Raw genomic sequence first — 14,418 nt, forward strand, 5'->3', positions numbered from 1 at the left:
TGAGCTGGCTATATACTGAGAAATACATGCCAGGAATGTATGTCAGTATCTACATGTCTATATGCATGTGTGTGTGTGTGTGTGTGTATCTTGTTACTGTACTGATATACTCATGTGCGCAGAAATACGGATCAGAAATAGAAATCTTGCAACGTTATTGAAGTTGTGAGAAGAGTTTATTCCACTCTCAAGATCAGAGCAATTAAAAAAACAGATCTAATCAGTTCCCACGGGATGGGTCTCAATTCTGCCCCTTGCAGGGTTGGCCCAGTGGGTTTCTCATCTGGAAAACAGGGAGAATGACAATAATGGTGCCCCCCTGTCATGATGTGAGGACCAGATGGGATCATCTGTAGAGATATGGCGTGGGGTGGTGGAGAAGGACAGGCTTTATTTTTTTCTTGAGATTTTATTTATTCATCTGACAGAGAGGGAGAGAGCACAGGTAAGGGGAGCAGCAAGCAGAGGGAGAAGCAAGCTCCCCGCTGAGCAAGGAGCCTGATGCGGGGCTCAATCCCAGGACTCTGGAATCATGACCTGAGCTGAAGGCCGACACCTAACCTACTGAGCCATCCAGGCGCCCAGGAAAGGACAGGCTGTAAAGTCAGAACCATGTCCTAGTCGAATATCTATCATGGCCGAGCCTCATGGGCTCTGGTTTGATTTAATTCCCACAACAACTCTACAAGAAGAGATAGTCATTTTATGGGGGAGGGATCTGAGGCTCAGAGGAGCTGGACCGAATCTGCCACATCACATACTAGGAAGGAGGCAAGGCAGGATCGGAGCTCAGGTCCGCTCTGCCTGATGTCAAAACCCATGTTCTGTTCTCTGCTCCACGTTCCTCCAGAGCCTCGCTGATGACACGCGGTAGCTGTGAGCTCTGGGACAAGCCTATGAATCTCTCTCACCCTCAGCTGCATCCTTTGTGAAATAGGAATAATAATGTCTCTGTCACTGGGGTGCTCTGAGGATCAAGGGACAGAATATGTGTAGTGCGTAGACAGGCTTCGTGCGCACAGGCACACGATTATTGTGATCTCACGACAGTGTTGGGATTCGAAACTAAGCTGTCTGCTAGTGCCTTTGCTTCCATCTTTATATCCTTTATATCCTGTCCCTGCATCCCTGTATTATAGTATTATTCATGGTATTCTGGAGGATAAGATCTGCTCTGAATCTCCACGGGGACAGCCTAAGTGGAAATGAGCCTAAGCCACAAAATGAGGGGTAAAGGCAAAGCTTCCTCCTTAAAAGGCTGAAATGAAAAGATCGTTCTTCATTACTGTGTCAGTTACTTTTCTCAAGCTCTTTATGTGAAAGGGGGCTCCTTTTCTCCATGAACTCGGAAAAATGTGTCCTGTGGTGGTACCATGTAAAGACAGATTTATTCCTGAATTGCACAAAAGCGGGGCTTAATAATGTTTTTGGAGTCCTGGGATCCTTTGATAATCTGATGTGAACGTGGACCTTCTCCACTGAAAAATGAGACACAGATGACATGCACATACATATCCTACTCACAGCCTTTTACTAGGATTTCAGGAGGGTTAAGAGTGCCCAACAGTCCACTTACCTCAGGCCAAAAATAGCTAAGCTGAAAGAATCTAGAGGAGGGGCGCCTGGGTGGCTCAGTCAGTTGGGCTGCCTTCAGCTCAGGTTGTGATTTCAGGGTCCTGGGATCAAGCCCTGCTTCAGGCTCCCTGTCCAGTGGGGAGTCTTCTTCTCCCTCTGCCCCTCCCCCCACTCATGCTCCCTTTCTCTCTCTTTCTAATAAATAGATAAAACCTTTTTAAAAAATAAAGAATCTGGGGCGCCTGGGTGGCTCAGTGGGTTAAAGCCTCTGCTTTCAGCTCAGGTCATGATCCCAAGGTCCTGGGATCGAGCCCCGCGTCGGGCTCTCTGCTCAGCGGGGAGCCTGCTTCCTTCCTCTCTCTGCCTACTTGTGATCTCTGTCAAATAAATAAATAAAATCTTTTAAAAAAAAATAAAATAAAAATAAAAATAAAGAATCTAGGGGAAAGGAGAGAATGTGGAATAACTTTCTAATAAGGCAAGAATTCTGGAGCCAAATCACCCAGATTTGACTATGGGACCCCAGGTTTTTGCTGTGTGACTTAGGTGAGAATTCATCTCTTTGGGGTTCGGTCTGTTCATACATAAAATGTGGATAATGGTAATATTTTGTGCTTCTCCTATCACAGCGCCCTGCAGTAGAACCCTTTAGCTTTGGCCCCATAATGAGAATCTCTCATGCTGTTAGGTCTGGGGTCCTGGGGTCTTCATTAGCCTCTCTGAGGATCAGTGCTTTCATCTGTGAAACTGGGACAGTAGCACCCACTCTTAGGGTTGCTGCTTTCTAAGTTTCTAAGAGCGGGCCTTACTCAGTAAACCTCGCATGTATGTTTACGGTAGTAAGCCACTGTCTCTTCATCATTATCAGTAAATGCTCTCTTTCCTTCATAGGTGTTCTAGCTGGGATGGAGATGATTGAGCAAATGGTTAAGGAAAAAAATATCCCAGACCTAGAAGGTTCTGAATCTCTGGAATTTCTGAAGGTTGATTATGTGAACTACAATTTTTCAAAGTAAGTAGAAGAGTATTTTTAGCAAGTGAAATTATTCTTTAAAACCTTCAGGTTGTGGCTATGCCCCCTTGGTGTTCTGGTGTAACACCAGGGACGTGCAGTGTAGAATTTAACCCATCTTTGGTAAGGGGCTTATCAGGTGAGTGACATTAAGAAAGAGGGGTCACAAAGCTGACAAAGAGTGGAGGATTGGGGTCAGAACACCTGGGTCCAAGTCCTACCCCTACTGCACACTAGTTGTGGCACTTGGTGAATCTGCTCAGAGTCTCGATTTCCTTGCCTCTTTCCTAAAAGGAGAACTCCTTGCTCCTTGAATAAGAAGAGAAATTTTTACCCATCCCGTTGCTGCCTCCACCCCTTAAACCTAGATACAGGATTCAGTCACAGTCTCAAAACCAAATCTATCCTCAGCAAGGCTTCCCTTACTTTAGCGGTACATAGTTGAGATATCAGAGGTTATAGAAATGGGCCACAAATAAGGAGGTCGAAAGAAAGAGTAGAGTGTGGTTCATTCGGTTAAGTGTCTGACTCTTGATCTCCATTCAGGTCTTGATCTCAGTCCTACATTAAAAAAAAAAAAAAGAAAGAAAGAAAAAGAAAGGATAGAGGGATCCTATGGAAGCCCCACAATTTTATCTGAACCCAGCCTTTTTGTATTTCTCTGCCCCACCACCCTCAGTTCTGGCTTCTGTCCTCACGTTTGTCTCATGGCTCAGTATGGCCACTGCAGCTCAGCCATCAAACCCATATTCCAGTCCCAAGAAGAAATAAGAGGACTCAATAATGGATGGATTTTACTTAGTCTTATGACCATACTTATTAGTATTAGCCAGAGAGACTGGAAAAATTCATTTTCCAAGCACATATCTTTGTCATCCTGAACAAATTCAGGGATTCAGAAGAAGGAGGAATGGATGTTCAGATAGCAGTTGGCAGTCGTAGTTGCCAACAAAAGCCCCAAAGCACGATTCAGGGAGAGAACATCATTGTCAGTTTCAGCTCAATCTTGAAGGTAAAGCAGAGTCGGGATTTTATAAGGAATTATCTGTGATTCACAATTTGCCCCCAAGGCTTTATCAATCCAGTGATAATTCCCTGCTGCTCTAACCCTTTGGAGTAATACTTTCCCTGTTATCAAGGGTAACATTCTATAAAACCGTGAGTTTTTTGGAAGGGTTGGGGGGATGGGGAGAAGAATGTGATCTAGGAAAAGCTCCTAGCAAATGCTCTAGTTGCTAATAGAGGCGGCCATTCAACAAGTATTTATTGAGTACCTACTAGGTACCAAGGCTTTGTTTTAAGCATAGGGGATATTGTAGTGAGGAACACAGATATCCCCTGCCCTTAATGTCCAATAAGAGAGATGGACATAATATGTTTACAAAATGAATTATTTAGTTACAGTGACGATAATGCCCCAGCAGAAAAATCCAGAGTTAAACATGTGTTATGATTTGTAGGTGAAGATTGCTAATGAGAGTAGAGAAACTGGTACAATACTCTTTGACCTGTGCTGCCCACACAGGAGCCACTGGGCATGTGACTACTGGGCATTGGAAATGGGAGTAGTGCAACTGAGGCAGTGAAGCTTTACTTATTTAATTTTAATTAATTTAAAAATAAAAAATGGTACTCAAGTCAATTATTGAAAAACTTTTAGGTATGCATGGAACAATTTGAGTATGGAAATGCACTTCTTCGGTTGACAATTTTATCCAATCCAAATATAGGGCAAGGATTTCTGATGAAATTCAATGTCCAGACTGAGTCATATTATAAATGTAAAAAAAAAAAAAAGACCATATGTTGAAGACTTATTTTGAAAAAGAGAAAACAAAATATCCCATCAATAATTTTTATATTGATTATGTGTTGAAATGATACTATTTTAGATATATTGGGTTAAGTAAAAAATATTAATAAAATCACTCTCACCTGTTTTTTTCCCTTTTTTAAATGTGGTTACTAGATTTTTAATTATATATGTGGCTCATATACCATTTCTATTAGAGCTATTTACAAGGACTTTTTTTTTAATGCATGCCCTTCAACCTACCAATCCCACTTCTCAGCATCCTTACTAGAAAGACACACACATGAACAGCATGTTTGAGGATGTTCAGTATGGCATTGTTTATAACACAGAAATAGCTGGAAATGACCTAGATGTCCAGCAAAAATAAATTATTTTCTTTAATGATATATCCATAGCTTGACTACAAAGAATGCATTAGACCTATACATATCAAACTGAAAATATTTCCAAGATCTGTTAAATGAATGTCTACCATCTTCTCCCCATAGTGGACTCAGAGTGTATGACAAAGACATGTAGGAAAGGATGCAAAGTAGAAGAAATAGTAAATAAGCATTTGTGATCAGCTATCCCATTTATGTTTTACGTTTTTCTTAATCTTAGTTCATAAGGATGCCTTCCTCCCATACCACAGTTATAAGCAGATGATCTCATTTTGTCTTCTCGACGTACCCATGAGTAACCCTTCCTCTGGGTGACTAACTGAAAGAGATTAGTGTCTTACCCAGGGTTGCACGGCTAGCACAAAACTCAGCTCCAAGTCAAGGGCCCCTTGCATAATACGTGAAGTGGCATAGCCTACTGGCTAGGAACCGTCTGAGACAGATGGAGGAGGGCTCCAGGTCTGGTTCTACCACTTATATATGACTTCAGCCACGTTCCTTATCTTCTCATCTCTGGATTGCAGATTGCAAAACCAGCATCAAACTCATGGGATTATTGTGGGGATTAAAATGAGCTAATGCATGTAAAGTGCTTACCACAGTGCCTGGTAGGGAGCAATCACTTAGCACATGAGCTGCCTACCTATACAGATTCCATGCAGCCCATTGCCTCCTGCCTACCGTTGACAGCTCAGACAGTCCTAGGGGAAGTAAAACTCTAAGTTTCTAAACCAGGGAAGATAGTGTCCACATAGAGGACATCTGGGAATAGGGAAAGCGCCCTTGTGATTGTCCCATGATGGGGGGGAGGGGCTCTGGTGGCATTTAGTTGGCAAATAAGCCCGGTACCTGGAGATATGTATGACAGTCCTCTAGACCAAATAGTTGTCCCATCCAAAATAATATCCCCCCTTACCGAGAAACACTGGAGCAGCTGAAGGGAAAAACCATGATGGCAATGTTGTACCTCATACTGTCTTTAATGAAGCTAAAAAAATTGGTTATTTTCAAATTTGTTTCTATACTTGCTCATTTCCCCCTCAATTAGACACCAGGGGCTTCTTGGCAAGTGTTAATGGGGAATTAGAAGGCAGTGCCCAGAGGTGCCTGGGGGGCTCAGTCAGTTAAGCATCTGACTCTTGATCTTAGGGTTATGAGTTCAGAAAAAAAAGAAGAAGAAGGGGCACCTGGGTGGCTCAGTGGGTTAAGCCTCTGCCTTCGGCTCAGGTCGTGATCCCGGGGTCCTGGGATTGAGTCCCACATCAGGCTCCTTGCTCAGCAGGGAGCCTGCTTCCTTTCCTCTCTCTCTGCCTGCCTCTCTGCCTGCTTGTGATCTCTCTCTGTCAAATAAATAAATAAAAATCTTTTAAATAAATAAATAAATAAATAAGAAGAAGAAGAAGAAGGCAGTGCCCAGAGACAGCTCCTCCGACCTGAAGTTCCTTCCTCCATAGGAATTCATGATTGCTTTTGGGAGTTCCACAAACCTCCTCTGTGATTTTGCCTTACTTAGAGATGCACTAGAAGACATGGGCTAACCTCTCTGTTTTTGTTTTACAGCATAAAAATCCATGCCTTCTCATTTCCAAATACTTCATTAGCCTTTGTGCCTGGGGTGGGAATCAAGGCCCTGACCAACCACGGTACCGCCAACATCAGCACCGACTGGGAAGTCAAGTCTCCGCTCTTGTAAGTATTCCTCTCAAAGCTGCTGTGGCTGTTCTAGGGAGAAATGGAACGAAATTGAAAGTACATAATTTAGCTGGTGTTTTTGACATTGGGCTTCTTTCCCTCTGCCACTAACAGTCTTTCTCAAGAGCACCATTTTCCAGGAGAGATTTAAATCAGGATATCTCTGCTGGGGGCTGGGCAGGGGAGAGTGGGAGGCTGAGAAGCATCCTTCCCTTAAAGACAGAGCAAAGCGTCATTTAAGACTTCCTAAGAGCTGGGAGTCCCTGACCGTTGGAGCAACGGACATGCGCTCAACATTTTAGACCTTCAGTGAGTCACTGTGTGTTCTTGGGCCGTTCCACACACTTCCCCATCCTCGGGGCAACTGATGGGAAATGGGCCTTCCTACCTCACAAAGAGATTAGAGAATAATAGTCATCGGGAGCCCAATTCTCTCCCCACCAAAAGGCCTTTGCGCACTCTCAGAGAAAGGAGGGATCAAATTCAAGTCATACTCAAAGACCAATTACTGCGTGGAAGTCACGGTCATGGGGTAATGTTTAGGTCTACCCCGGTTAGTTCCCCAGAAAGCGCATCTACTCATCCACTTGGTCATTCAACAACCATTTATCGAGTGCCAACCAGGGACCATTTATTCCCATCTCAAGAACTCTACACTTATACACTGTAAAGAAATGGTATATTTATTCTCCCATAAGTAACATAGATTCAGGGATTCATTCATTTCTTTGCTGACTCATCAGCCACATATTAAAACGCTTATGCTCTGTGCTCCTCCTGGGGGTGTGGACATGAATAGCACACACTCCAGTCCCTCAAAGAGTTCACAGACTGCATCTAGTGTCCCGTCCCCATCTGTGCTCATCCTAAATAAGCCTACCCCATGTTCTCTGTCCACACAAGCATTGTACATGAATGGTGCTTAATACGTGCTCGGCCACTGTGGGGGCCAGAGCACCCAGGATAAAAATGCTAAGCTAAAGCTGTCCCCATCCCCATATTCATTACTTCCTTTGTTTGGTAAATGCTCAGCCCCTACTCTGCTCCTACCTGTTCTTGGTGACAGAGGTCCTTCCCTCCAGGAGCTTAGAGGCTGCGGGGAGTCAGAGAAATGACCCATCTCACCCCTGCCCAGCCCTGGGTAACCTTGCACTTTCTCTCAACAGCCAAGACACAGGAGGAGCTGATCTGTTTCTCTCTGGTGTCTTCTTCACCGGTATCATTGTCCTGGCCCGCAACGACTTTGGTCACCCAATCATGAAGCTCCAAGACTGTTACGCCCAAGTGAGCCACGCCCACGTGTCATTTTCCGGAGAACTCAAGTGAGCGATAGCATCATGCTGGGCAGTTGCTGGTCTGGAACCGGATTACCCGGCAGGGCCTGAGGAGGTTCACCACCGGCAGATTCGGTTCCTGAATAAGCCCGTTTTTTTCTCTTTTCTCCCCAGTGTCCTGTACAACTCCTTTGCTGAACCCATGGAGAAACCCATTTTAAAGAACTTAAATGAAATGGTAAGTCTTTAGAGGTGATGCTACCACAGTAAAATGCTCAGCAGTTCTGCCATGTTTTACCCAATTCTTCGTGAATAAACCTTTATTGAGCACCTCTTGTATGCCAGGCATCATCCAAGGCACTTTCTGACACATTAATCCCTTGCACCTTACTATGTTTCGCCAGTGCCCACCATGGGCCAGTGTGGTAGGTGCTGGGGACGCAGGGATGAATGAAACAGTATTCCCTCCCTCGAGTGCTCAGCACAGGATGGGCAGACAACCCACAGGCGTTTATTTATTGCGCACCAACTGTGTGCCCAGCAAGAGGCTACAGGCTGTTGGAGATATAAAATAGGAATAAATTTATTATGTTTTTAGGTAAACCCAACTCAGGCTGTGGAACAATGACTAAATGAGTATTTGAATTTAATACGTAATTACATGATCATTAGACTGAACCAGAGGTGTTCAGGGAAGTAGAAAGATTCAGTCAAAAGGGCCTGAAAGTCTCCTAGGGGATAGTTTTTAGAGGACGCAGGACTTGAACTGGGCCTTGAAGAATAAGTACAATTTTGACACGTAAGGAATGGGAGAGAAGAAAGGATTTTCCAAGAAACTGTATCGGTTAAGATAACTTCCAAAGTGACAAGTGTCTCGATTCCAGAATGTGGTGTTTGAGGAAGGCGAGAGACGGAATTGGCTGTGTGCCCTCTTTCCAGTCCAGGCCAGACCATTTCTGGACGCTTTACCCATATCTGGGGGCAGACGAGGAGAAGGATGAGGAGGATGGGAAATGAGAGGATGGAAATGAGAGGATGGAAGCCTCCATCCCCTCCTCCCTGGCAGGCAGTAGGTGCTCGATGAATGTCAACGAGGAAATCAACGTGCAAATGCATTCCGCAGCTTGTCCGAGGAGCTTGCCCAGCTGGTCGGGGCACTCCAAAGTTGCCCGGGCTTTCTCCAGGCTCAACTGGCAGGTGCTGAGCGCGAGCGCATGGGCATGCCAGAGAGTGACAGGGAAAGCCCTGTCGGCTTGGGGACCCCACACTTGCCATCGCTCCTCTGCTGGAAACCAGGCGTGGTCCTCTGGCCTCAGACAGGAAGCCACTAGCTAAGTTTCCCTGGAGTGTGTGTAGGCCTTAGAGCCATGGGTGCTTTGCTTCCAGTAGTCCCTCTGTGCCACGGGCAAACAGAGAAGAGCACTCAGACCACAGCTAGCTGGATTCCAAGTCCCAGTTATGTAACCCCTGGCAACCCACTAAAGCTCTCCAGACATCGTTGTTCCCATCTGTGAAGGGCGGACCGTGGTGCCCACCTCTCAGCACTGCCATGAGGCCAAAATGGGGTTCAAGCAGCACAGCTGACATTTATTGAGTGCTTGCTGTGTGCCGGGCGGCCGTACATGAATTCCTTCTGTTTCTGCTCACAACTCATGACGAAGTAGGTACAATTATCGTCCCCGTGTTGCAAGTGAGGAAACTAAAACCAGACTACAAATCGCGTGCCAAGGGAGTCAACCCGAGGCGGCCAGGCTCCCAAGCCTCTGCTAGTAACCGCCACACTGAGTGCTTAGCACACGCCTGGCACACGGTGGCCCACCCATGTTTGCACTCTATCTCCTTCCTAGAGACAAGCTCGAGTCCAAGTCAAGATCGCTTTTCTAACTCCAAAAGGGGTTCTGATCTAACAGATGTCTCACAACTGGGCTCTCAAGCCAGCCGAGTGGGACAGTGAGGGCCCCAGCTTGCGCCCAGAGGCAGTGGCGTCCCCACAGCCGGGAAAGTCCCACTAGCAGGTCCTCAGGGGTGACCGCACAAGAAAGAGAATCCAGGGGCTCATTCTTTCACGGGGCTGACTGGGTGTGGTCCCGGTTACTCCCAAGTTTAGCCCGCATTCCATGACGTGCCACACATACACACAAGTGTGGGGTCCACAGGCATCAGTGAATTTGAGGGAAGGTCCTGGTGGCCAAAGGGAGAATGGCTCCTAACCAGAAGGACTTGGCTGGCAGAGTCCAGACCCCTAAATAGTGCAAGGTGGTAACCCGCAATTTTTTTATTCCTTTTATGGCCAGCTCTGTCCCATTATCATGAGTGAGGTGGGAGCCCTGAACGCCAACCTCAGCATGCTGGAGGGTGAGTCCTCAGGCTGCCTCTTCGGGACAGCCCTCTTCCCGCCTTCAGACTCTGGTGCTCTGCCGGCTGGCTTTTCAACGTAAGATAGGCCACTCTCCTACCTGCTTTACCCTCTGCAAACTAAAGCCACGGGAAACGCCCGCTCTCACACGAAATCCATCCTCTTCAGGATGATTCATGCTAATCTCAACCAAGTTAGCCCCTTCCTCCCCCTGTTCTAGCCCCTTCGGTGGCTGCTTTGCTGCCTCAGGATCAAGTCCAAATGCTTTCACATGGACTACAAGACCTGCCCCCCGTGCTCGGGCTCAGCCCACCCCTCTCAGCCTCATCTTGTCCCTTTCTCTGCTCCAGCGATCAAACTGCTTCTACTGCCCCCACGCCCCTTGCTGGGCTCATGCTGCCCTCCCTGCCTAGCAGAGCTTCCCCTCCCCCCACATTTATTCAAATAGATGTATATTGAATTCCTATTTCTTTACCAGCACTGCGTTAAACCCTGGGGGGTCCAGGCCCTTCTGCTTCTTACCCCTGCACCATCCCTTGTCCTGTCCACTCCTCATTATCATTTAAAATGGGCAGGTCCTGCTCCCCTCACAGCATGTGATGGGATTGTTCAGACTGAATTTGAAAGCATTTTAAAAATGATAGTGACATGGGGCAGTACTGTTCCCTCACCTTGGCAAGTCCCTTTGTCTCTTCTTGTTGCTTACCACCCTCTGTGGAATAAAGCAGCCTGGTGTGTAAGAGGAGAAGGTGTGCTACTCAGATGTTTTGCTCTAGATCAGGGGGAGGTCTTCATATCACAGAGCACGTGGTGCTGGCCAGGAAAGCTGCTCTCCCAGGCCGGGTCAGACTCCCAAGCACTGCACTCCTGAGCATACAACCTGCCTCAGACTCTGAAATCATGCCTCCTGCGGCCCCTAGCCTCCTGCTGTGCTCTGAAAATGATGATACAAAGAATGAATTGGGGCGCCTGGGTGGCTCAGTGGGTTAAGCCTCTGCCTTCAGCTTGGGTCATGATTCCGCCTCTCTGCCTACTTGTGATCTCTCTCTGTCAAATAAATAAATAAAATCTTTAAAAAAAGGGGGGGGGTTTACTTTCTTCTTTTGACTTACCTACTTATCCCAGGTTTTGAAAAGTGAGCATGTATTACTTACGAAATAAGAATAATTATTATTTTAAATAACAGAGAATTAAAATTATATTGCTCTGCATAGATAATAGTCAGATGCTATACTATACCTTTAATAAATATGAATTTTCATTTTTATTTGTTATTTAGTTTTAACCAAGATTGACAACTATACTCTCCTGGACTACTCCCTAATCCATTCTCCAGAGATAACTGAGAATTACATGGAGCTGAATTTGAAGGTAACTTTATCGTCACCAAATTCTCATCCCGGCTATCAACAGCCAGTATTCGAAGAGCAAATATTCTATGCAGAAGGAAATATCACTAAATACCCTTTAAATAATTTAATGTCCTTTCAAGCAATTCCCTCATGCTTGTGTTCTTTCGAAAGACCCTTCAGCAGTTTCTTGATTGGTAAATAATGGTTTGGATTTGCCCAACGTACGACTTCCTCCTCAAGGAAAGTATCATGATGACTATGTCTGTGGGGTCAGGTCTGAGGCTAAGAGGCAGCAGGAAGAGGGGCTCTACATGTATTAGAACTCAACCCATCAGCAGATTGTTCATACGGACACTCCTGTTCCTGTCTGGTCAGCCGGTTTCACTGAGGGCTGTCGACCTCTTGACCTTGGTCAGGGCCGTTTGCACATGAAAATGGTATTTGCTGATTCTGGAAAAGAGATTGTCTTTATGTTTAGTTTTGCCCCATGGTTAGTAACCGTGGTTTTTTGTTTTTTGTTTTTTGTTTTTGTTTTTTTGAAGTGCATATTGACTTATATTTCTTTTTTTTTTTTAAGATTTTATTTATTTAGGGGCTCCTGGGTAGCTCAGTTATTAAGCATTTGCTTTTGGCCCAGGTCATGATCCTAGGGTCCTGGGATCCAGCCCCACATCAGGTTCCCTGCTCAGTGGGAAGCCTCCTTCTCCCTCCCCCTCTGCCTGCTGCTCCCCCTGCTGTGCTCTCTCTGTCAAATCTTTTTTTTAAAAAGATTTTATTTATTTATTTATTAGAGAAAGACAGCGAGCATGAGCTGGGGGGAGGGGGGGTGGAGATGGAGAAGCAGACTCTCTGCTGAGCAGGGAGCCCAGATGGATGCGGGGCTCAATCCCAGGACTCTGGGATCATGACCTGAGCCAAAGGCAGACACTTAACCGACTGAGCCACCCGGGCGTCCCTGACTTATATTTCAATCACTTAGAGTCTTTCAAATCAGTTAAATGTTACTCAAGACATCTTGTAATAACATCCTATAGCCACTGAGGGCAGCATCAGGAATGCGTAGGAAATGCTTTAACCCACTGAGAGTCCCGGGTCCTTCTGAGGCTTTCTGTGCCACCCCAGAGGCTCAGCAGCCACAGAGTTCAAAGGTCAAGGGTTTGGCATCTCTACGTGCCCCTCAGGAACTATGCAGAGCTGTGTGTCCAGGTAAAATACACCTGCCTTCTGAGAGAAGGTTACACCCCAGAGTGGACAGACACGTCCACATACGCTCAAGAACTCATCAGAGCTGCCAGACCATCGTCACTGGTCAAGGAGTCAGAAGGCCCTGTTGTGTTTTAACCCCTACTGAGTTTCTGGTATTTTTCTGATTCTGATTGAACAGATCCACCTTCTCAGTGCTGTACACCCGAGTCTTGACCTGATACCCTGATCTTTCTCTCTGTTTTCCCACAGGGCGTATTCTACCCCCTGGACAACCTCAGCGACCCCCCCTTCTCACCAGTTCCTTTTGCACTGCCAGAACGCCATGACTCTATGCTCTATATTGGAATCTCCGAGTTTTTCTTCAAATCTGCATCCTTTGCCTACTTTACAGCTGGGGCCTTCAATGTCACTCTCTCCATGAAAGAGGTAAGGAGAGTTCATGGATAGAACAATCAGCACCAGCATTTCGTCTTATTTTAAGTAGCCCATTATGGGAATTTTATGTCACGGTTTCTATCTCCTGGGCCCTCTTAGACTATCAACCCTAGCAGGTCATGAATAAAGGGATTGTGAACTGAAAGCTTTTAGTATCTTGGGAATTGTTGGGTTTCTAAGTCTGCTAATTTCAGTTGTGTAGGATACCAGGCCACTGTTCTAGATTAATCTTAAATAATGCCAGGACTCCCCTCCACCACTTATGACCTGTAAATTTGGGCATCTTCAATGTATTTAACTTCTCTGTGCCAGAGTGTCATCATTTAGAAAATGGGAATAATAATTCCATACTCATAAGGTCGATATGGACATTAGAGAGGTTTAAATATACGGAAAGCATTCATGCCTAGCATGGAGGAAGTGTTCTTAATGTGTTGCTTACCATCATCATCATCACCATGCCTGGTTTAATGCCAGCACCAATATTTCTCCTGTTGGTAATTGCAACTGAGTTATCTACAATGACCACTAAAAGGACACATACTCGTGGATTCTCTTTGCCATGCCCCTCCCTTTCATGATGAGAACATTCTCTTCAGCCAACCAACAACTTTTATTAAGCATCCCCTATTAATCTTTTCATTCCATGGGTCTTAATTATACAAGTGGTTCTAAAACTTGGGTTCAAAATACCAGGTATGGCAGCACCAGTGACCACAGACTGCCGAGAATTAGAGAAACCTAGCTTCAGATTTGGAAAACATTCATTTGTGAAGATAAATGACTTAAGTATCCTTTGTCTCAGCAACCTCTGAAGAGGTGGGCAATATATCCAAGGGTTCTTGTTAACCACTGTAGGATGGTTATGCATGGATCGTACGTGTGTGCCCTACACAGTGTAGCCAAGGTTAAAAGGCACTTACCGAAAAGGAAGGTACTTCCTGTGTGACCTTGGGCAAGTGACTTCACTTCTTTGAGCCTCAGACTTCCTATGGTTGGGCTATTAAATGATAGGCCACTATTAAACACTAATTGTTTGTTGATGTAACAACTTCATGATTCATAAAAATATAAGGAAAGCTAGGTTTTCCCCTGAAAAGAGAACCCAGGTAAAAATCTTACAATAACATGATGATCTTGATTTTCCAGATTTCCAGCCATCTGGTTCAAAACTCTCAAGGCCTTGGCAATGTGCTCTCCCGGGTGAGTACTGAGGGTCTGACTCCTTGGTAGTGTATCTGGATTCACGGCAGTTACTTGTGGAAGATTTGTGGGTTCTCTCTATTCCTTTTTGGTCCAAACCTGAGTCTATCTTTC

The 14,418-nt window shown here is 45.5% G+C and overlaps 1 protein-coding gene across 5 annotated transcripts in view; it reads left to right on the forward strand.

The window, feature by feature from the left end:
- LOC111157512 (BPI fold containing family C) overlaps positions 1-14,418 on the forward strand; it is a 53,547-nt gene that overhangs the window by 21,202 nt on the left and 17,927 nt on the right. For all 5 annotated transcript variants that reach the window (XM_022518979.1, XM_022518980.1, XM_022518981.1 and 2 more), the window contains 8 exons: positions 2,467-2,587; positions 6,347-6,475; positions 7,645-7,800; positions 7,927-7,990; positions 10,047-10,107; positions 11,388-11,479; positions 12,916-13,092; positions 14,251-14,304. In XM_022518979.1, the coding sequence (XP_022374687.1) occupies positions 2,467-2,587; positions 6,347-6,475; positions 7,645-7,800; positions 7,927-7,990; positions 10,047-10,107; positions 11,388-11,479; positions 12,916-13,092; positions 14,251-14,304 (854 nt within the window). The remainder of the gene's footprint in view (positions 1-2,466; positions 2,588-6,346; positions 6,476-7,644; positions 7,801-7,926; positions 7,991-10,046; positions 10,108-11,387; positions 11,480-12,915; positions 13,093-14,250; positions 14,305-14,418) is intronic.

This window comes from Enhydra lutris, unplaced genomic scaffold (genome assembly GCF_002288905.1).
Source record: "Enhydra lutris kenyoni isolate GAN:26980312 unplaced genomic scaffold, ASM228890v2 scaffoldscaffold55, whole genome shotgun sequence".
NCBI classification, from domain to species: Eukaryota; Metazoa; Chordata; class Mammalia; order Carnivora; family Mustelidae; genus Enhydra; species Enhydra lutris.